We start from the raw sequence: 22,695 nt of genomic DNA, 5'->3' as shown, positions 1-22,695 counted from the left end.
TCAGTTAGGTTGCTCACTCCTGCAAGCATTAAGCCCTAAGTTTCCTAATACAACACGCCATTCCTCAACATGGTTATTTAAGAATTATTAGCATCATTTTCACTATCTGCTCAGTACCCAATCTGTGAATTGCCCAACAACCAAATCTTATTTAAACAAGCATTTTAAATAATTTTTTGAAAAAAAACCACTTTCTCCCCCTTCACTAGCCTAAAAAGAGGACAAATATATGGAATAGTCTTAAGCTATTTCAGCAAAAACATATTACTGTGATAAACAGAGAAAGCATTTATTTATTGCTCCACGCTGATGAATTTCATACATATCAGCAGTTTCACCTCAGATAAGTTCTCCCAGTGGCACACAGACTGATTCAAATATTCAGCACACCTAGTCCCTTTGTGTACCAAGAGGGCATTATGTGGTAGCAAGGAAACAGGAAAAAAAAAAAAAAAAAAAAAAAAAAACCACACTAAAAAAAACAAACCACATTTTCTTTTTTATTCCATAGGAGGACAGCCATTTCACCTAACCTGCCTTGACATATACTCAAGCACTTTGGGGCATTTCTAAGATTTTTCTTTTTTTTTTCCAGCTGCAACCAAGGCATTGCCATCCTGAGATGAGAGTGGAGCTGGCAGGCTCTCACCTGCACCAAGGGTGGTTTCCAGCGCAGGTTCTTCAGAGGAGCAGGAGTGAAATGAAAAGAGCCAGTAGGACGTTTCTTAAGCAGCAGCCTAACTCCAGCAGGATTCTCTCGCAACTTTGCCACCAGATTTTTTAGTTGCCATCCAACCTGGAAGAGAATAAAGACACCTTTTATTCAGCATTTATTTTCTGAAAGCAAACAAACAAGAAAAACCTAAATCTCCCAACTTAGACAGCTTTTTTTGGCATGAACCTAGAAGGAATAAGGGATTCTAAAAAAGCCATCTTAATTAAAAAAAAAAAAAATGGAAAGCTCTTTTTTTGCAAGGTTCTTCATTTTCTTTACAAGTTCTATATTTAAGCTGTAAACTAAATACTAAGATATCAAGCAGTGCTCTTTATACCTCAGTTCCAATCCTAGAAGGACACATGGATATGCTCAGATTGACTAACACAGGGATTCACAGTGAACTACTTTTTCATGTTTCTTCTCACATTGAAAGGCATTGCCTAATGTGCTAAGCAAAACTGCAATCATTATATCCAGGTTCCCAGATGCAAATGATTGGACAATCATTTGCAAATTATTGGGGGGCATTTTAAAGCTCTTTATCTGCATTTCAGTGGATTGTAACGAGACATTTTAAACAGGTCTTAAATGAAGCATGAATTATTTTAATATTATGCATAAAGCATTTTAACATGAAGTACTGTATTTTTATCAAAATATTGCAAATAATAAAATTTATCTTGAAAACAAAATGTTAAAAAGCTTCAAACATCAGAACTGCCTCCTGACCCCATCCATTCAGCCCCTGTGGTGCAGAGCAAGCATAAGGGGAGTTACTCACCACAGTTTGCCTATTAACCTGGATCACTTCATCACCAGCGTGAATCTTCTGGGAGCGATCAGCAGGGGACTGCAAAGAGGAAACCAAGAGTCATGTGCTGCATCAGGTCTCCCTCTGCCCCAAAACAACCCCCCACCAATCTAAGTCAAAGGCTGCATCAGCAATGATTTTTCGCTATATGTAATTTTCACCTCTGCTGATGACTTGAGAAATGTAAATTAATGAATTGAATTATTTATTTTTATGCTGGGGGAACTAAACGGAAAGAGAGAAGGCATAGCCCCCATCTGTTAAAGACCAAATTGCATTTAAGTCATGGGACAGTCTCCACTCTCCTTTTCCCTCCAGTTTGTACTATAGTTTTAGACAGTAAAGGAAGGGGCAGGAGGAGGATTTCTGCCCTAACAACAACCATCTTAAAGAAATTTTAAACAAATGTGTATTTATGTTCAAAAATACTTCAAGACTTTGAATGTACAGAACAAAGGATCAAAACCTTTCCAATCCACAAGACAGATCCTTTGCACTTACTCTTTTTGTTTTCCAATGTAACTAGAAACTTCTGACTTTAATGTGAAACTGCCTGCCTGAATCACCAACGTCAGCAGATAAAAATACTTGCACAGACAGGTATTTTTCAAATACCTACCTAATAATAATACACTTTAAAATACAATTTTCTTGGAACAAAACCTAAGCTCTGGGGAGCCGTTAGCAAGAAACAGATAAGTATGTCAATATTTAGATTTATCAACAGCTGGTGCAATGCACCAGCCTTTGCTGCACTGCAGTTATTAAAAACACTCTCACTGCTGTAACACACCAACTCCTACCAGCCTTGACAACACCCAAAGCACACACACATGCTACCTTGGTACATGCTGCACCCTGGTCACAGGAGAGAACTCTCCCATTCCCTCTACCCCATGAGTAACCACCAGGCAGCAGGCCAGCTCTTCCTAGTGACTCCAGAACTAAGCACTGGAATTAAGGACTCCCTTCTCCACCTCATCACACCTTTAGACCTCATGCAACCTTGTTATGAGAAAGAACTGTGAGAATAAACAGTGCAACAAAGGAAGAAAACATGGGAAATTTGTGGGAGGCTTCAGCTATCATGAGTAACCCCATTTCTTCATTGTCTTCTTGCTTCCTCTGAGAGGAAATGCCTCTGTGGAAAGCTGCATATATAGGAGTCAACCAAGATCATGAAAAAAATGCTGGGCCAGAGTCAAGTTTGTGAAAAACAAAGCTCCTTTCAAGTTGTCTTTTGGGTGACCAACAGCTCATCTGAGGGAGGGTGGGGGATCCTTGCACAGAGAACTCCTGCAGCAAGTGACAGGTGACAGCACTGGCATCACATCGTGAGAGCAGAGGAAAGAGCAGAGTTTAGCTCTAGAACTCAACATGCAAAGTCTCACGTAGGATGACATAACTCAGGGATCCTCTTGGCTGACTCACACCAAATGGACTTCCCCAGTTCTTCCATTGTTCAATTCAGGGATGCAATTCCATTGCAATCCCATACACCAGCTCCTGGGGATAGCTACTAAAATACCATTCCAAATCTAGCAAGAAAACTGAGCTAAGATCCAGCCTGGGTCATCTAAATGATATCACACCACCATAAAGCCATCAGTTGATCGTAGATCTCTCAGTCACTTGTCCAGTTCTGATGCTCCAAAGGAAGGAGCTTCCCCCAAGGAAGGATATTCCCCAAAGGAAGAGCCAATGTTGATAACAAAAAGCAGACACTTAGGTCAACACTGAAAGCTACAGAAGGAATACAGACCCAAGACCTACATGCAGAGGCAGCTTGTCAGCAGTCAACATTACGTTCTTTTGCATTTATCAGATGTTAAAATTGCTGCAGAAGTGGACACAGTCTCTGTGGCAGAACCTATAAAGAGTTATGCCAGGACAACAGCATCAAAGCTATAGAAGCTTACACTCTGCAAGCACAGATTTCCACACTCTCCTGCCTGGTCCCTGGACCTGGCAGGGAAACAATTAGAACCACTGGTTCTTTCCTATTCACAAAAAAAAAAAACAAACCATTGCAGCAAAAGCCAACTTTCTCTGCTCTTTTTTTCTTTCAGTCACTGCTCCTGGACAGTAGTAGCCTGTTTGAAAACACCACAGCATCACCTGCCAGCCTCAGCTGCTGGCTAGAGGTCTACTCCTTCAAGGGCTGCCCAGAAGCCTTCAATAAACTCTCAGTGCAAAGGACTCAGTGTACAAATAAAACAAGGAACCACCTGCAGTAAAAAACTAGTTGCCCCTCTTGCCAACTACTTCCTTCCAGCTGACCACTCTTAAAGTCTTACTTGTTCATAGTTGTTTTAGTCTGCAAGGTAATTTTGTCACGGGACAGCTCATTGATTTAATTACTCATTACCGAATTTAGCACACCACCACCTAAATGCTCCCACTAGGGGAGATTGCCTTTGCCAGCAGAGAGCAAATACACCCAAGACTTTGTAAAGCAAGATACCATAAGAGCTCAGAACTGCAGATACAGTAACTTATTAAAGCAATTACTTTAATGCCAAGCATTTGAACTAATTTGTGTACTTGCAGAAACTGGTTTAATCAGACTAACAGTGAAACATGCAGGCACAAAATATTTACAAACTGTGGAAAAACAAACGATGGATCACGCAGTACTTAAAGCAGTAATGCCATGCAAGTCATGTCTAAAACAACAAAAAGGAGTAAGTCAAACTAACTCAATCAAAGCTGCTGTCTGAGATAATCTACATTTGCTTCACTTACATTTTCTGTAGTTCCAGTAATTACATGCAATCCATCATAAGTTGATTTGATGTACATTCCCTAAAGAAAAAATGAAAAACAAGTTTAAAGGCAAAACAAACCACATAACTTATCTGATTAAAACACTGTTGGCAACAGACTTAAAGCATTATTAAAACCAGTTAACAATTTGTATATTCTTCCTTAAAAAGTGTGTAGTCTAATATTACAACACTCTAAACTTCTTCACAGATCACTTTTAGTGTAATTTATTACAATATTTATAATTATTTAAAACACCTAGTGTATGGAATAACACTCAGAAACACTCTCTGGTTGGTCATAACAAACACTGCTGATTTTTCTGCCTTATCAGACTTTGGCCTTGAACAGAATTTTATTTCCTTACTACCCAGCCTGCTTTAGAGGATGACAGGTTTTACTAGGAGGCCATCAGTTCTCTCCAAACAGAGCGGACCCACACAGGTGGGCTACAAGTACTGCTGACATGTTCTTTTACAGCTTCCCTTGGTAAGTCAGTACACAGACAGCATCATAACCACAATGCTTACATAAGCACTAAAGTTCCAGCAGAGTATTTGTGGCTCTGTATGTTAATGCTGAGTGTGAACACAAGGACAAACTGGATGAAGTGGGTGTTGACTATAAGAACATCAAATTAAAAATCATGAACAGGCTATTAACTAATAATTACACAGATTTCCCACAAGAGGTGACCAGCACATTGATTTCATCATTTATGAACAAATACATAACTACTTTTCCTTTCTACATCTGTTGTTAGAAACACTCGCACTGAGAAGTACAGAACTGGATGTTACTCAGAAGCTGAAAGCAGCTCAGCTTTTAAAGTTACCACACTTACTTTAAAAATAGGTAGAAAATTAGATTATCTTTTTGACCTTTCCTCTCCAGCCAATTCTATGCCTGTTTTCCTGTCAGTATCCAAATGGGGGTACCAACCTCCTTATTTCTTATTTAGGCCAAGCTAGACTGGCTCTGCTTTGATGTAGCTTGTGTATTAACAAAGAGGTTCCCATAATTTCAAAAATGCATGACTGATTCAGTCTAATCCACTGGTCTAGGTAAGACTGTGCAGCTTTCTCTAAAAATGCTCATCTCTCCTGCCTTCAGGGCTAGGAGTGAATACAAATGCATGTAACAATTTAAATTCCCTCCAACTCATTCTAACACATCTGTTCCCTAGACAGAAAATCCACCGAGATTTCAAATTAAGTTTCTCATAACCAGCACTCAGCTAAGCAGAATCCATTGAACAAATAAGAGTCAGTAATAAGACATGGCCACCAAAGAGTTTAAAAATTCTCATTTTCCTGCTAACAGCAAACCTCCAAAATTCTCCCATTCATCTCTATCTTGCTATAAAAAACATACAAAAAGCATCTTTCAAAATACAAACATAATTTCTCATTGCCTTCTCCCTCAGAAATTATATTTGGGATCAAGCCTATTAATGTGCATATCTGTGCCTGGCAGCCACTCCAGCACACCACCTGACAACTGACCTTTAGGGTTCCTTCTTGTGCCTCTTTGTTTTCCCCACAGATTACTATTGGATTTGAAATACCTTATTATAAAAACACACTTGCATAGGCTCACAGGGCTACCAAATAAATACTGGGAACATCAGGACACTCCAGCATTGCTTCTTACCAGGCCTTCCCCAGGTTTAATGTTGGTTAAATGGACCTCCTCCAGACAGGCACACTGGCTCATCAGTGGGTCTGTGGTTGATCGGATGGCTTTGTCACAAATGCCATTTAAAGTCTTGGCCTGCAATGAGAACACACAAAAAGCAGTTAGGAAAATTTTCTCCTGGCTTCTTCCTCTTTTAGTTTTCAAATACATAAAGGAAATTGAGTTCTAAAATCACTGAAATAGAAGATTCATTTGTACAGATCTATACTACAGCATGTTTACATCCTTACTGTAATACAGAAACAACCTGTTTCCATTAGCGCCACCTTACCATCACTAACAGATGCTGACACAGCCTCTGTCTGAAAAAACAAACACACAAAATATAACAAAAAATTGGGTTTGGGGTTTGTCTGCTCTAACCAAAACAGAAGTCACTAAAATATTGAAGCATTTTGGTGATTCCTTGTGGGAACAATTGGCATTTTTCATGTTGTTCTGTATTTTTTCTATAAGAATACAACTAGACGTGTCACAAAAAGTGATGTGCTGGCCATTGACTTATCTGCACAAAACCTTGCAGTATAAGGTAGGACCATCCAGCACTCAAGTGCTTCTGTAGTGCTTCTCTCCATTGTGCCTCTGAACTGACCTCTTCTGGAATGCTTACACAGGCAAGGTTCATATTTCCTTTTGACCAAAATATAACTGATCCTAAGCCAACATTATAAATACAGGCCAATTCTGACCTTGGGGTGTGTGTCAGTAAAGTTGGAGGCAGAATGGCTTTGACTTGCAGAACACGTAACTATCAGAATGTCTAATCAAACATGAAAAAAGAAGAAAAAACAGTCAAAAAAATCTATGCCCTCTCTACACTCACAAATTTCATTATGTCCTACTGTGTTTTCTGCTTTGATATCAACTGAAGCAAAGCTGACACTCCAAGTAGGTTACAAAATCTTAAAGGAGAGGGGAGAGAAGTTTACTACACAGTACAGGAGTTAGCTATAAACAGTTTGGGAACCTGCAAGGTAAATCACCTTTCACAAGGGGCTTGGATCCTTCAGTCAAAGTAAACACATGTAACTACAGAACAGGGGGGAGCTGTGTCATAGGAAGACATAGCTTTGGATTACAATGGTCCCTGGAAACAATAGCTCCAACGTTTTCTGTTTCGTTTTACGTCAGATTTATAGAACAGCAATAAAATAAATCAAAACAATGTTTAAGTGTGAATGCGAGGAACTGCTCAAACAAGGGAATTCCAAACAACAATACCTACTTCCAGTGTGGGTGTGCACAAATGGAAAAAGAAAGATACAGAGAACTGCCTTCTACATGGTCTTGTTATTTATGAACAAAATTATTTTTAGTTATTGTGCTATTAAATTCCTAAGCATCTATGAGCTACCGGAAGGCCTTATCAAAGAGCACAGCCTGGTTCATGTCAAAAGCAGGAAGCGATGATTAAGTGTTACAAAATATAAAAAGCATTCCATTACACTCTGCATTTGGTCACAAGGCTCCTTCAAACAGCCCTAAAAACTTCAAGCTCAAGTACAGAGCCAGAGCTTCATTTCTGTGGCAGGGCAGTTCTTTTACATGAAGAAGCATAATAAGGCAGAGCCTCTGCTTATTAAGGTGCTAAATGAACGTCACAGGCATAATTGGTTTATTTAGCCTGTGATCATTTTACAGGACTAGTCCTCCCTTGAAAATCTGAGGTTAAATCCTCTTGGAAATATAGCTGTGTAATGAAACTTTAAGCAATACTTGACTATGCTCTCACTGCACACTATCCATCTGCTGAAATTTCAGTGTTTTCCTCTCCAGGAAAGTACATTCACAAAACAAGTCATAGTAATGTTTACTTGCATGATATGCTTGTGCATTTGGGACTGAAAAGCTGTTGTCAATAGTGAGCATAGAAGCAACCAAATGTGAATGCAGACAGCTGAGTTTCAACAGAAACATAAACTTACCACAGTCTGGACTTTATCTTCCATGTCAGCCACAGTGCAATCCTAAAAATAAAACAAGAACAAAACCCCTACATTAACCAATAAACATGGAAACAAATCATCTCTGAAAACTCCACAAAACTTCCATTTTAACCTCAAATAGAAATAGAGTTATTCATGCTGCAGGGATTAGTCAGATTAGTTTCACCCAGTAGGGCTCAAAAGGACTATTAAGCAACTATTTTCTGGCCCTGGCAGAAAGCAATAATAAACCTTGAAAACTAAGAGAATGTGGGATTCAATTACAGCAGCTGACTTTTCCAGAAAAGCAGAACCTTGCACAATTAAATCAGATTCTCAGAAGGCCAGGCAGAGGTGCTTGCCTTACACTGATAAACCCCAACTCAGGTACTCCTCTGTCCCAGGCACCAAAATGGATCTAAAGCATTCTGTTCAAAATAGAAGGGAAAGTGATTTTCTAAAAAATATGCTATCGGTGACATTCCTGAAGGGCAGAGGACTGCACACAAGGCATTATTTACACAGTCCAGGTATAAAAGTCTTTGTCCTGAAACAAGTTCATGTAAAAATCTACAGAAGTCATCACTGTTTTCTGCAAGAAGTGTTGAAGAGTGGAGAATGATATTATGCTCAGATTAAAAACTTAAAACAGCAAGTAAATAATAGACCAAGATTTACAATATCTACAAGGAGAAAACCCCCAAGCATTTTAATAGCCTGAAGGAGGAGTCGTGTTGGAGAAGTTTGTGGAGGACTTTCCCCTGCTTTTCTCTGCTAAATATATCTGCACAAATCAATAGCAAATGTCATCATTTAGCCAAAATGCTCAATATTTCAAAGTCCTTCTGCTCACACTGATTTCTGTTTATCCTGTTTATCATTTCAGCCCTAAAGTTTGACATGGAACTTTAAGTGGAGTAAAATTCTCTCCTTGAATCTATATAGCTATCATCAAAGGTAACTAGAATCTTCTCACATTCTTGCCATGCTTTATTATGATATGCTTTTATGCATCATTTATGATTATGCAGAGCAGCATTGGTTCCACGAGAGCCACTTTGGCCTCTTCACCACTAGAACTGACCACCTCTAGTCTATGCCTTAATAAGGAATACTTTTGAAGTCTAAAAGCCCTCCTAAAGACTTTTCCACTGTATCTTTTTTCCATACCTGCAGACTCCTTAAGACTATTCTAGCACATGTGCCCTGTCCCAGGACAAAATCATCTTGGTTGGTTCTTCCCCCATTAATGCTTTTCGCATATGCACCAAGCCCATCTTTTATGATGGCTCATATCAAATTGGCAGAGAAGTAGTCTGACATTTTTTAAAAGTTGCTGTTCACAACTTTGATTCCCCTGCTATCAAGGGTTGACCTAAGAGAAAGATCAGACACACTTTTTAGCAGCTCAATTCATACATTCAGCAATCTCCTATCTCAGTTCCTATAGCACCCTTGGGTGAACACCATCTGCTGCTAGAAACATGAACTGTTCCACTGCACAATCTGCACATCTGTAGCTGTAAATCACTGAGTTTGTGCAATTGCACACAGAGTGCCCCAGCAAGAAGGGCACTGAGCAGCAGGCATGCACACCTTGGGGTAGCCAGACACCATCCTTTCACAATGACAACTGACATCACTGGGTGGCATCACAGCTTGACAACTCAGGATGTTTCTGTCCTTTGACATCATCCCTTCAGCATGGAGAGGAAATCACCCATGTCACAGGGCATGGTCCTCCAGAGTTCAAACATCACACGGGCACAGAATAATGGTTATGAGCGAGTTTGGCAGTCACTGAAGTGTGCACACAGTGTTTCACAGCCACAGCAGTGCCATGCTCTCAGAACAGGCTGAAAAGCAGGCAGCGTTATTCAGAGACCAAAATTTTATGTCAGCTACGAAGATTACGACGGCTGCTGCATGTCCTTTTAGCTATTATTTATAGAAGCAGTCATCATACAGCTGGTAAATTAAAGTTTTGAAAAATATTCTGGTCTTGCAATAGTGGCAGAAGCAGTCTGGCTAGTGGGATCTGTATCATAAAGGTGGCAGCTCCTTCCATTACATGCAGCATTTCCCATTTGATAGCTAAAACATCCTGCATAAGACAAGATCCATGGAGTCTGCAAACATAGGTACAAAAAACAATGGAGCCATATTTTTGTTTAGAGTTAGCACTGATAACTGTTTTTCAACATGCTGCTTGGAATGTGAAAATCTTCAAATGCAGATCAACTATTTCAAAGATTTTTTCTCTTTCCAGTAAAGCTCAAGAAAATAAGAGTAGCCTTTAAGCTGCAGTCAGCTTAAGACAGAGCCAGCAATACCAAAATTGATAATTAAATTGAAAGGCAGGGGGAACAACAAAAAAACCCCACAACTCAGAAACACAGACAACTGAAACTGACTTTCATGGATGTTCAAAATTAAAAGTAAGCTCTCATTCCCAGAACTGCCTTTCATTAGCACTCAGCACAAAGCAATCACATTACTTCCCCAACATCTCATTTCCTTCCCTTTTGGAAAGCAGAGAGGAAAAGAAATCAGCTGACCTTTTGAACAGTAGTAGTGAGGTCCAAGCAGAGCTGAATGATTCTGTTCTTCATTGATGAAAAGTCAGCAATACCTGTAAATGGGGTCCTACAACAAGAGAAAATTCCCCTTAGATTGGAGGGACCAGCCTTCTCCCTTCCTACTTTACCAGTGAGGAAGAGCATATGAGAGCAAATGCTGCAACTCTGACACTGACACAGGTGTGAGGATAGGTTTACAATGTAAATATTCCTGACTGCATAGTCATGGCTCCACTTTTGCACCAAAACTGGGAATTTTCTAGCCCTGTCCTTGGGTTTACCAGTGAGAGAACCTTCAACTTCCTGACCGGACAAGGGAAAAACAGTTCTCTAAAAGAAGAAAAATAGATTTTCACATTTTACACACAGAGGTCCAATGAGACTTAGAGAAGAATCATTACAGGTAGGGCAGCTTTAGGACCTGAAGAGTCCTACCTCTGACCTTTCAATTTCAAAGTTTAGAAGAAGGGTTGAGAAATAACCATAGCAGGTCTGGACAAGCCAGCAGTTTTGATAACTGTGAGTTACAGAAAAAAATCTAGGGTTGAGCTGCCAGCAACAGAGTGAGAGGAGAGGACCAGGTGAGAGGCACAAAGGGTTAACATCACTGCCTGGACACAGATCAAGTCCTCACTTGAGAGCAGGAAAAAGGATAAAAGTGCACCTTGACTTGAGAGCAGGAAAAAGGATAAAAGTGCACCTTGCTGCCAGTCCCTGTGCAGTCATTCTCCTAACTCTCCTTCTCAGGCAAGCTAGCAAGGGCTTTGAGAATTTGTGTTCATCTCTTATCATGGACTGCACCCCTGCCAGCACCTGACCTGCTGCAGTTGTAACAAAATAACTTCGGCTCTTTCCAGGCCAAAACAAAAATTTAATAAGACCAAACAAAAGAGAAAATGAAACAGCAGAAGGATAATCTCTTCCACTGCTCAGTTTTCAAATAACATAGCTAAGGCCATGATTTCAGCAGAACATTTAAAAAATGTTCCAGGAAGGGATCTGCCAATGACAAGTAATCTAGAAGCTGGGAAAACCATGTGTATGAGAAACTAACCTAAAAGGGAACACCCATACTTTTACAAATACCATTTTGAGTGCAACCTTAACAGTTTCATTGCTTTTAGCAAGAGTGGAAGTGGCAAGAATAGATACTATAGGTTAAATTTATCCACTAGGGGTCTTCTAGCAACACCAAAAAAAAGGGGTTAGCAACAACAAGATCTTTACACCCAAGCATCTAGGAAAGGCCCTACAAAGAGAAGCAATTCTTTAGAGCAGCAAATTAAAATACAACCATTTCATTCTTACCTGTCCAACCACGCAAGCAAGGCTTTAGCAGCACCAATAAGCTCCACAACAGAAGTAAGGAATTCATTGGGGGGCTTGCGAGAGGTATTTCCATCATAACTGGAACTTTTCCTACGGCTGCTGATGTAGTTCTGCAGATTGTTGGATGACCCTCGCAGCTTGAGAACCAGGTTCTTCATGTTGTCTGTTTCAAGGCCATAGTTCTGCAAGGAACATTATGAGGCTTGATAAATATCCTTGTTGAGTTCTCCTATTTATTATAAAACAAGTTAAAAGCTCACATGGGATGAGAAGTCTTGATGATTTGCACAACTTTCTCATGGCTTTTTGGCAAAAATGCCTTGAAAGATGAGTTCTATGCTGTAGCCAGTAAAGAATACTTTTCTAAGTGCCAAACTTCAGTTTCTGTCATTAATGAGATTTAAGGACACTTTTTCATCAGAATCAAGTCCCAATGTCCTAATAGATATCATTTACTTGTTAAATGTGTTGTTTTTCTTTGTGTTAAAGAAGAGCAAGCATTTTGTTTTTCTTAAAACATTTTCTATCATGTGGTAAATAAACACTGAAGTAACATTTCATTCACAACTAAAGATAAGTTAAATCTGGTAAGAGATTAAAACATCAACAGGAAGCAAATGCAGTTTTGCAATCAAAAGCTTAAATATTTGAATCACCAGTTTTCAGTAACTGTGCTCCTTGACTACAACAGGGCAATTATTTCCAAGTTTGAGAAGAGTGTTAACATCGTACATGGTAATTAAACCCATTTTTAGGCATCAAATTTTTCATTCATTTACAAAACAAAGATCTGAGAGCCTTGCCTACAACTTCAACTTTATAGACTCAAATTCCTACTTTCCTTGAGAAAAAAACCCAAAAACAAAAGAGTGCCAAACAACAAAAGAACCACTCCCACCAGAACAAAACAAACACACAAAAATACAAGAGAGTCTTGCTCTTCACTTTTCTTTTGCTGCTGCAGATTCTTGCAACGTAACTCCAACTTCCATAGTTCAGTCAGATATATTCTATATTCCTACTTTCCTACTCAAAAACTTAAACCAACTAAGGCAAATTTTAATTCCATTTAATTCCTAGTTGCTGGCTTGTAGCTCCATTGCGTCCAGAGTGAAGCATCTGTAAAGCAGGCTGGAACATTTCAGATTAAGTGAATTTACAAAATGTAAGAATCTTTGACCCAAAGAAATACATGTCTCCAGTGTATGGAGAGGTGTCAGCTACACAGCTACCTTTAAAATCCTACTGCCTCCTATGGATAAGATCCCAGTGGGTTTAAGTTACACAAGTGCCTCCCTCCTCCACCTCAGGGCTCTTGGCAAGGAAATACCCTTAATGTGCAGCCAGGAGTAAGGGTTGAAAGGATATGTCCAATTTTAAAAAATGCCACTGTTGCAACAGCAAAGGATATCCTTAAATTTTCCAGGATTACAGAAAGGGAAAGATCTGGATTACTAAACAACTTTAAAGTACTTGCACACTGTGATGTGTGAACTTATCACCTTTTAATTTTAACAAAAAAGAAAAAAAAGAAAAAACAACACCAAAAAACACACACAAAAATCCCAGCACCCCAAGAGCATTATTTTGATGCATTTCTTGCAGTTAGTTTTATCCTTCTCTTAGAAGATTGAATATTAGTCTATTGTTGAGGGAATACTTTTTCACAAACAGGTCTGGATGTGGGGCAAGTTCCTATAACGACAAGAAAGTAGCCACATATCAGAAACCCTGCCCTTACAGAGGGGAACTAGAGGATGCTGATCCTCTGCTTTCATAAAGGGACAGAAAACAGAAAATACTTTTTCTGTGCAGAGGTACAACCCAATCACCCTGAACAGAACTTGAGAGTTTTCATGTAATTAAGTATCTCCAGATCTTTCTTTCTGTCATTCAGATGCAGAAACTCAGCCAAGCACCTGTGGGTACTTGAGATTAGAGGTGGCACCAGCATTTAAGAGGATATGTGTTGTTAATGTACCAGGTAAGATTTTGGGCTTGGCCTTAAAACATTCACATACCCCTTATTACACCTTTCACCTTATTTATACCACAGGCGAGTCTGGCGTGACTCTTCCAGTTCAGGTAGATTTTCAATAATTCTGTCAAGTTGTTGTCAGTTTTGAGGGTGACTTCAGCAACACATGTGCAGCCTCTAGGGATGCAGGGGCTCCAGCTCACAACTGCAACTGGTGTCTCCAAAAGATTCTCAAGAGCCCATGACAGCCAAGCTCCAAGTCACTGCTCTAAGAAGTTCCCTCCTACAGCTTCCCCCAAGGGCTCTACAGAGTGCACCTCCACTGCTAAACCAGCAGTTTGTGCTTCAGGAAAGGTCCTGACCGAGCACCACACCCACCCAGCATAACACAGGGCATGCAGCTCTTGAGTACCAATCCCAAACTGGACAACTGTGGATCAGCCCTAGTGGATGAACTACCTCAGAAACAGGAGTCATCCCAACCCGAGCCACCTTTGCTCCACCAGTCCCCTCACTTTCTGCTTTAATATACAAAAAGCATTTTGCCCCTTCACCGGGTACAGCAATGCCTTTATCCAAGCTGAAACTCTCTTGACCAGCTCTCACATCACCAACTATTCTTTCTCCCTCACTTGCAATGTCCAGTCTGTTGGGAGGGTTGGCTTGGGGATCTAAACAATACAAAGAAATCTAATCCCTTGGTTTAGCTCCCTGAAGTAGCTCACTTCAGGGTCAGGTGAGTGCAAGCACAAAGGATCACTAATCAGAGGACAGGAGGGGGTGGAGACAGCAGCTGACTTGGATTAATTGAACTTGTCACAGAACTGTAGCCCCAGTCCACGACAGATAGGAATGCTGATATTGTGGCAGCACACCAAACAACCTTCACAGTGACACACAGTCGAAGTGCAAAGCTTAGCAAGCTTTTCTTGAAATATTTCCACAGGATTAAGGCTACAAGAGTTAACAAATCATTACTTAAGCAACCAAAAGGTTTTGGTTGCTTACGTAATTGTTAGATGTTGCTCATGAACCAAAAAAAAGGTTGCACTTTACTAGTGCTCCTGATTTTAAACATCAAAGTTGTTTTGACCTAAACACAGGCTGAAGCCAGCGGTCAAGAGCACCTGATGTCAAACATTCCCAGGCTATTACTCATTAACCTGGGGAGCCACATGCAGGGCTGGAGGAGAGGCAGCACCCACACGTGCAGGAGAGAGTTCACTCCTTTCTAAACTCCATCTCATTTAATGAGAAAAAGTAATCTGACCAAATAATGGCTCAAGGTCAAGCAGCCAACAAACAAAAAGATAAAAAACAAAACAAAAAACCAAACGTGGCTAACTGAAGTCAAAAGAGCAGAGCAGTCGTGTCAGAGCTGAATTGGGCTGATGAAGAGCTCTGCTACTGCCCAGGGACAGCATCCTCTTCCCTTTCACAGCCAGGGTCACACGCTGCAATGTGATGAGTTAGACAGACCGGCTGATTGAACTGAAAATCTGCTCTGGGAAAAAAAATGAATAAAACCAATCCAAATGCTTGCTCAGATGCTGACCCAACTCACTGCAGGCTATATAAAGAATTAACACAAGGTACTGTCACAGTCACCCATTCTTGCTCTTTTCTTTCTACCAAAAATGCATTCTAAAGAATCCTCTGGAGTAGTAAACTTCCTAATAAACAACAAAAAATTTGAAGCATCTAAAAAACCTAAAATCTTATGTGGCAGTGCATAGATATGATTAGGATGATTTTTACATGATTAGGACCCAAAGGGTAAGTATTCACAAATGCTTTTTTTTTTTCATGTTATGATGTTATATTTTGTTACGCTGCAAACATGCTGGCAGAACATTACCACCAGTAAAATTATGAAAGGCACAACTATGTCCTTTTTTGGTTAATGGGTTTTTCAGAGTTTGGGGTGTTTTTTTTTAATTGTATATAACTAGTATCTTTTTATTCTAACCTCAAGAAAAATCCAGTGCATTTTTGTTTCCAAACTCTCCCATCATACAGTGTAGGCAAAGATTCAGAAATCAAATCCAAAGAACACATTACAAGTGAAAATATTTGCATAGTTTCTTGCTTACATTGTTTTATATTCATTAAGCCCTCAAAAGCTTGTTTTCTGTCCCTGCTTTTGTGGTTTGAAAAGCAAAGTTATGTATGTTTGTTCCCCTTTCCCCAAATACTTCAATCAACAAAGAAACATGATCTTTCTTCCATCCCTTTCCCTCCCCCCACCAAGCAGTACTGTCAACAAAAAGTTGAAATACTCAAGTTGATGATTTTTTTCCCCTCTTCAGGGGAATTCAGGTCCTTTGATATATCCTCTAAATTCCTCAAATAAGTCTCCAACACCTGTTCAGAAAACTCTATTAGACCAATTCAAGAGCAACAGAAATGTTGTATTCCAGTCTGCACTCTCCTGCTGGCTCTTCAAGATGCTGCATGAGCAGCCACTGCCATGAGGACATGAGGGAACACTGCCTCACCACCAAAGCAGCAGAGCAAGATCCAGTTATTTCCTTTTCACACCAGAAACTTCCAGACACATTTTTAGCTCAGTGCTGCCAAATAGTACTCAGTCCCTAGAAAAACTGAATTAAAAAATCAGGTGCATTTGGTGTCCTCTCTGAAGGCAAGGACTATGTTCACACTCTATTTAGCGACTGATCTACAGAGGCTGGAACAAAGGTCTCTATGGTGAATGCTTGAAAAAAGATATTGCAGGAGAAAGAGGTTCCAAAGAGAGCTTCCTCACTGCCTGCAGAGCCACAAGTGTTCTTGTGGTGTGAGGGAACCAAAGCATTGATCTGAAGGAAACTTAGCTGGGGAACTGCCAAGGCAAAACTAGGTAAAAGGGAATATTCTTGGGAACTCCAGGACTGGGAAAGCACCAAAATCCCCTCTCAGCCTTTCTCCACCAAGAATGACAACCTCGCAAAGAGTGACAGCAGGCTGGCCCAGCCAATGCTACATCACCACAGTGTAAGCTGACAGCTTAGTGGGGTCAAAAAGGGGGCAACAAAAAAGAAAAAAGTATTAAAAAAAGAAAAAAAATAGTTCCTTTGCTTACAAGGCCCCAAAGTTGAGGAAATGTCAGCATATGTCCAAAACATCCACTAAACAATAAACATTCCCACTTTCAAAGAGCTAATGCAGGTGGAATCAGGAAACCTCTCACTTGCACAAAAGGAAGAAACAATAAAAAAATTTAGTTGCCACTAGCATTCCAAGTACCCCTTGGAAACAAAATCAGTGGTGATTCTATGCAGCTCCAAAAACCCAAGGGAACGGGCATCAGAAGGTGGGAAAGGGCATACTGAAAACACAGGAATTCTTCCTTCACCTCTTAAAAAGGGAACAAGTACACTTCAGCTGTTATATGCAATATCTGTCTAATGCATTAACTTGAGCTGCATTTCACAAAGGATTTCCAGAAATGGGTCTGAGGTCAAAACTTTTGTCTACAAAGGAAATTAGAAGGAAATTGTAAGAGATAAAACACAGCTTTAGGTTCTGGCAGCTCTCCAGCTTTGTTCACTTTATTCTAACATTTTTAAGAGAATAAAAAAGTGCCTTTGGGGACTACCACATAGATTACTTCAGTCAGGACCATATACAGCCCACACTACATTTACTAACTCACCAGACTCCCACACTTGCCCAACAAGTTCCTTCCCACACCACAAGCTGCTTTTCAGTCCAGCTACATTCTTCAATTAGGTTTTCAGGGTAATGTTAAAATTTTTTGGTAGATCAAATACCTAAAGGAAATAAAATGTCTTTCAAGTATAAGAGTAACTTTTTTGAGAAACATTTTAGATCGTTTGAAGAGATTGCATTAAATATGCTTCTTTCAGTACAGTTTGCTCCAGGTAGTGGAGTAGGAATACTCCCTGTAGCACCTCTCTGCAGCAAATAAAGCACATATCACAGAGACAATAAACACTCTCCATTTTAAGAAGCATATGCAGGCTGCTCCAAACCTTGCCTAATGTAGGGATGACAGGCCATTGCTGGCCAAGGAATCATCAGGCAGGCTTTCCCACCCTCTTCCCTGATGTAATTATATATACACCTCTGGTGCTCATTACACTGCACTACACCAAACAGGCCTTCAAGGCTGTGACCAGAATATGGCTTTTGAATAAAGCCTGCACAAGTAAAACAATCCAAAATATATTTATGCTTTTCAGAGCATGTTTGTTTTCAAAGTATCTGCAGTTATATATCAGGAGTAGGACAAAAGAACAGCTTAAGTTCTGAATCCAGTGAAGAGTTCAGCTAAACTGTAACTGAGCTGGCAAAACATCCCTCATCTCAAGAATTAATTTTTCTTCACTTCCTAGGTTTGCTACAGAATTACTCTAAACCCATTTCAACTGATGTGAGGAACTTCTAGCATCTGTCATTTCAACAGTGTTTTCTGTCTTCTAAGACAAACTGTCCAGGAGCCACAAGATCTAACATCCTCACTCAGACAACTTCTTTTGAAAGTGCAAGCAAATTAACTGAAGTTGTCTCTTATCAGGAAAAAGTTAGAGAGCTATTAATACAAAGCTTGCAAGAATTAAATGAATTCTTACTTTTTTTTTTTATTGTGACGTGTAACAGAAAGCAAGAGACAAATGTATTTTGGTTTTACCCATCTTGCTTTGGTTATTCACCAAAAAAAGCCCTTTAATTCTTTGCATATCTGTTCACAATGTAACTAACCAGTGCACACAGGAGATCCACAGCCTCTAGAACCAGCTCCTGGTGTCCAATGCGTGAGATCCCCAAGTCTTCAAGGTCCTGGTGAGAAATCTGTAACAGCTGCTCACCATTTATCTTCTCCCGTTCAAATTTATGGACATACTGCTGCAGGCAATCATCCAGGCCTGCCAAAACACAAAAGAGAGACAAGGGGACATTAGAAACAAACAAACAAACCCCTCCCAAAAAAAAAAATCCAGAAAAAGGCAGAAATTTAAAGTTCATACAATATACAATGCAAAATTATGAATGAAACTTGCAGTGACTGAGGTTATGCCACAGGAGCACAGAAATAGAGCACATAAGTTATGGGGATCTTTGGGTCACCTAAGTCAAGGCACAGCCTGCCTGCTCCTTGTGGATCAAGCTCAGCCAGTAAAAATGTGCTTTGTTGTCTGCACAGGCAAAGTGACCAAGGGACATACACATCAGGGCAACCCAAACCCTGAGGGGCATCCATAGCAACAACAAAAAAATAACCGTCCAAAAAAAAAAAACATCCAGGGCAAGGCAAGAAGAAGGATCTTGCCCAATGCCTGTTAAACAAGTAAAGAAACAAAAGCATAAACTGATGAGAAGGAAAATTACCAAAAAAAAAAAAAAATAAAACACAGAGGCAAAGCAATCAAAAGGATGTTTGGCTCAAGTCTCATTATTACCTTGATTTATAAGAGCCTGCAGCTTCCCCTTTCTAAGAATCAACAACACACACCAATAAGAAATCTAAATAATTTTTCTATCTAGAAGTATTTTTAAAACAGTTTAGACTATTTTGTCCCAGCAATATCCCCAAAATCCTCACTTTAAACAATGATTCTATGATCCTGTTCTCTACAGTAGGTTTTTCCAAGTGATTACAGAAAGTGTTTCTGGTTTTTATCTCATTTTACTCTAAGCTTCACGTGTTAATCCTGTTTCCTTGTATATTTTCCTTATTTCCTCTGTTTTTTAAGAGCCTGTGAACAGCAACAATCTGGGGGAGAATTTGGATGGCTGTGTTATTTTTTAAATGTTTCAGTGCTCTTGTAACTCTGTTCCCCTTCACTATTTTGGCTGGAGCAAAAGGAACAGACCCAATTAGGTCTGTTTCACAGGAATAAACCACATTCACTGAAAACAGTTGACATGAGCAAAAATTCAAATAACACATTTGACGTCTTCTTTGTATTGTCCAATACAGCTACATTGTTTTACCATTCCTTTTTAAAAAAAGGTTGAACCTTTACTTGAATAAAGGATGTTTATGCACAACTCCGGTTCAAAAGGAAACCATTGAGAGGGACAGGATATCAAACGCAGCAGATGAGAAACACGAACAGCATCCTGAACTACAGAGAAACAAGAGCCAAAACACCAGCACTCAGCTCCACTCGTGGAGCTGCAGCAGCAGCCTGGAAAACAAGCACTCCCAGCACACTCTACCACCAAGAAAACACTTGACTCAAATCACAAAGGGGGTTTGAGGAGTCACGCGAAACAAATTCACACCCAAACAGCGGCAGGAGCAGGCACTGCTTCCCCACAGTGCCTGTGCACAGCAGATATTCAGAGGATGGGCTCCAAAGGCACAGCAGAGGATGGGCTCCCAAAGGCACAGCAGATATTCAGAGGATGGGCTCCAAAGGCACAGCAGATATTCAGAGGATGGGCTCCAAAGGCACAGCAGATATTCAGAGGATGGGCTCCCAAAGGCACAGCAGAGGATGGGCTCCCAAAGGCACAGCAGAGGATGGGCTCCCAAAGGCACAGCAGAGGATGGGCTCCCAAAGGCACAGCAGAGGATGGGCTCCCAAAGGCACAGCAGAGGATGGGCTCCCAAAGGCACAGCAGAGGATGGGCTCCCAAAGGCACAGCAGATATTCAGAGGATGGGCTCCCAAAGGCACAGCAGAGGATGGGCTCCCAAAGGCACAGCAGAGGATGGGCTCCCAAAGGCACAGCAGAGGATGGGCTCCCAAAGGCACAGCAGAGGATGGGCTCCCAAAGGCACAGCAGAGGATGGGCTCCCAAAGGCACAGCAGAGGATGGGCTCCCAAAGGCACAGCAGAGGATGGGCTCCCAAAGGCACAGCAGAGGATGGGCTCCCAAAGGCACAGCAGATGTGCAGAGGATGGGCTCCCAAAGCACAGCAGATGTGCAGAGGATGGGCTCCCAAAGCACAGCAGATGTGCAGAGGATGGGCTCCAAAGGCACAGCCCGACTGAACACACACCCCTCACCCTTCCAAGCGCATGAGGACAGACACCCCTTCACATGACTCAGGCAAGATTAATTATGAGAGTAAATCAACATCTGGCTGAACAAGTTCCACTCCTCCCTGTGCAGAGCTACCAGTGCACACAGCTTGATTTTTAAGTGTAATTATGAATGGAAAAACCTGCATGCAAGTCTAGCAGTCTCCCAGGGCTACAGTTGTTCAGGGTGCACTCTTGTTTCTTCCCATATGTCTTGGCAAAGCTGCACAAATTTTGAAAATTGAGCCCACTGTTCTCTTTCCCACAGGCACCAAATTCCTCCTTAGGCTATACAAACTCTTTTCCCAGGAAAAATAATAAAATAAAATAACTGGCCTTCATTGTTTAACAATTTATTTTTTCAAACAAATTCACAACCATGAATGATATACAGTGCACATATTTGGCATTCCCAATTTTTATTGCTGCCTCACAGACCACTGTTTCCCATCATTTGCTCTTGTAAGCCCATAGTTTCCATTACAAACTACACAAACACCTAAAATAAAACACTTCATTCAGCATGCAGTCAAAGCTTTATTTTTAAAGCTCTTCATGCAGTTTGGATTTTGCCTATTATCCTTTCTAGAACTTCATTTTATGCTAAATCATGGAGATTCAAATGTATATACCCTCTCCAAAAAATACAACTATGAGTCTTCATTTGCCTGTGCTTTTTTAAACTCATGCTTGCCCATTCTTGAAGGTCTACTAAAAAAATGAAGGGCTACTTTAAAAATTTATTTGTAATCAAGAGCCCTTAAAAACAGTACTTTTATAACCACACTGTAGGACTATATAAAATAAGATATTACAAAATTGCACAAACGTTGACTCAAAATAGCCAACACAGTGGCACAAATGCTCAGCTAGACTGGTATTTAAGATTAAATGACCAAAACTATGCAAAGCAGGAAGTGAAGACAGACCCACTAACTCATGTACTGGTAGATAGTTTAAGATGAACTTACTAGCATTAGGAAAATTGCTTTTGTTTTTACATAGAAACCTAGGGGGAAATATTAAACATTTTAATTGAGATTGCAACCACATTTTATAGCCTACAGTTTAATTTTCCATGGTATGAATGAAATGTCTAATCACATGGGAATCAAACACATCATGTGCAAACCACACTTCCAAGAGGGAAGGGAGAAGGGAGGAAGGACTCATAACCCAATTCAATAAATTTTAATAATATTTAAGCAAAGTTTTAAAATCAGCATTCACATGTCACCAGTAGTCTAAATGAACTGATTATTTTTCCCTTCTTCCACACATTTATATTCTTTCCATGTGTTTTTTTCCATGAACTTCAGAATCTTATGGAGACTTGCTATTGTCAATTGCAATGTCTGGATATTGCTGAAGAACTTAGATGAATTAAAAACAATAAAAAGCAAGTAGAGATTACTTGGAAAAATTCTTACACTACTTAGAAAGACACTTTCTTACATGCCCAGTCATTTTCAACAGTGCAATATTAGCAGGTTCAAGCAAGAAAGTAGTTTTCTATATTTCTGAAAAAAACACAATTAAGACTGACATTGAAAAAAGGTATCTATATTTATCTCATTTATCCACTGAAGAGCCTTTCTCAAAACTAACCTATGAATTTTCAACTCAAAATGTGTTTAAAAAGCATTTGTCTCAATCACGTGTGAAATCTTTATTGCACATACAACAAAACCATGCACAAAAGAATGTCCTTTTTATTTATGTAATTGTTAGAGAATGAGGAAAGGTATAAATAAAAATAGCAATTGCAGAATATTATTCAAGTTTTAGAACACCAGTAGCAGACATTATTTGGGGGTGGGAGAGTGGAAGAAACAGACTAATTCAGTTAGGTTTTCACAACTCACATAGCACTTTCTGATGAACAGCAGTGTAA

The 22,695-nt window shown here is 40.0% G+C and overlaps 1 protein-coding gene across 1 annotated transcript in view; it reads right to left on the bottom strand.

Moving 5' to 3' along the window:
- CNKSR3 (CNKSR family member 3) overlaps positions 1–22,695 on the bottom strand; it is a 56,209-nt gene that overhangs the window by 8,965 nt on the left and 24,549 nt on the right. The window contains exons 2-9 of the mRNA XM_058801624.1: positions 18,530–18,693; positions 11,806–12,008; positions 10,477–10,564; positions 7,919–7,960; positions 5,949–6,068; positions 4,275–4,334; positions 1,500–1,568; positions 650–796 (exon numbers count right to left, since the gene is read on the bottom strand). Of these exons, the coding sequence (XP_058657607.1) occupies positions 650–796; positions 1,500–1,568; positions 4,275–4,334; positions 5,949–6,068; positions 7,919–7,960; positions 10,477–10,564; positions 11,806–12,008; positions 18,530–18,693 (893 nt within the window). The remainder of the gene's footprint in view (positions 1–649; positions 797–1,499; positions 1,569–4,274; positions 4,335–5,948; positions 6,069–7,918; positions 7,961–10,476; positions 10,565–11,805; positions 12,009–18,529; positions 18,694–22,695) is intronic.

The sequence above is a fragment of the Ammospiza caudacuta genome, chromosome 3 (assembly GCF_027887145.1).
Source record: "Ammospiza caudacuta isolate bAmmCau1 chromosome 3, bAmmCau1.pri, whole genome shotgun sequence".
In the NCBI taxonomy this organism is placed as follows: Eukaryota; Metazoa; Chordata; class Aves; order Passeriformes; family Passerellidae; genus Ammospiza; species Ammospiza caudacuta.
Note: the sequence above shows the minus strand (reverse complement) of the source record. Positions and strands in the feature narration are given on the sequence as shown.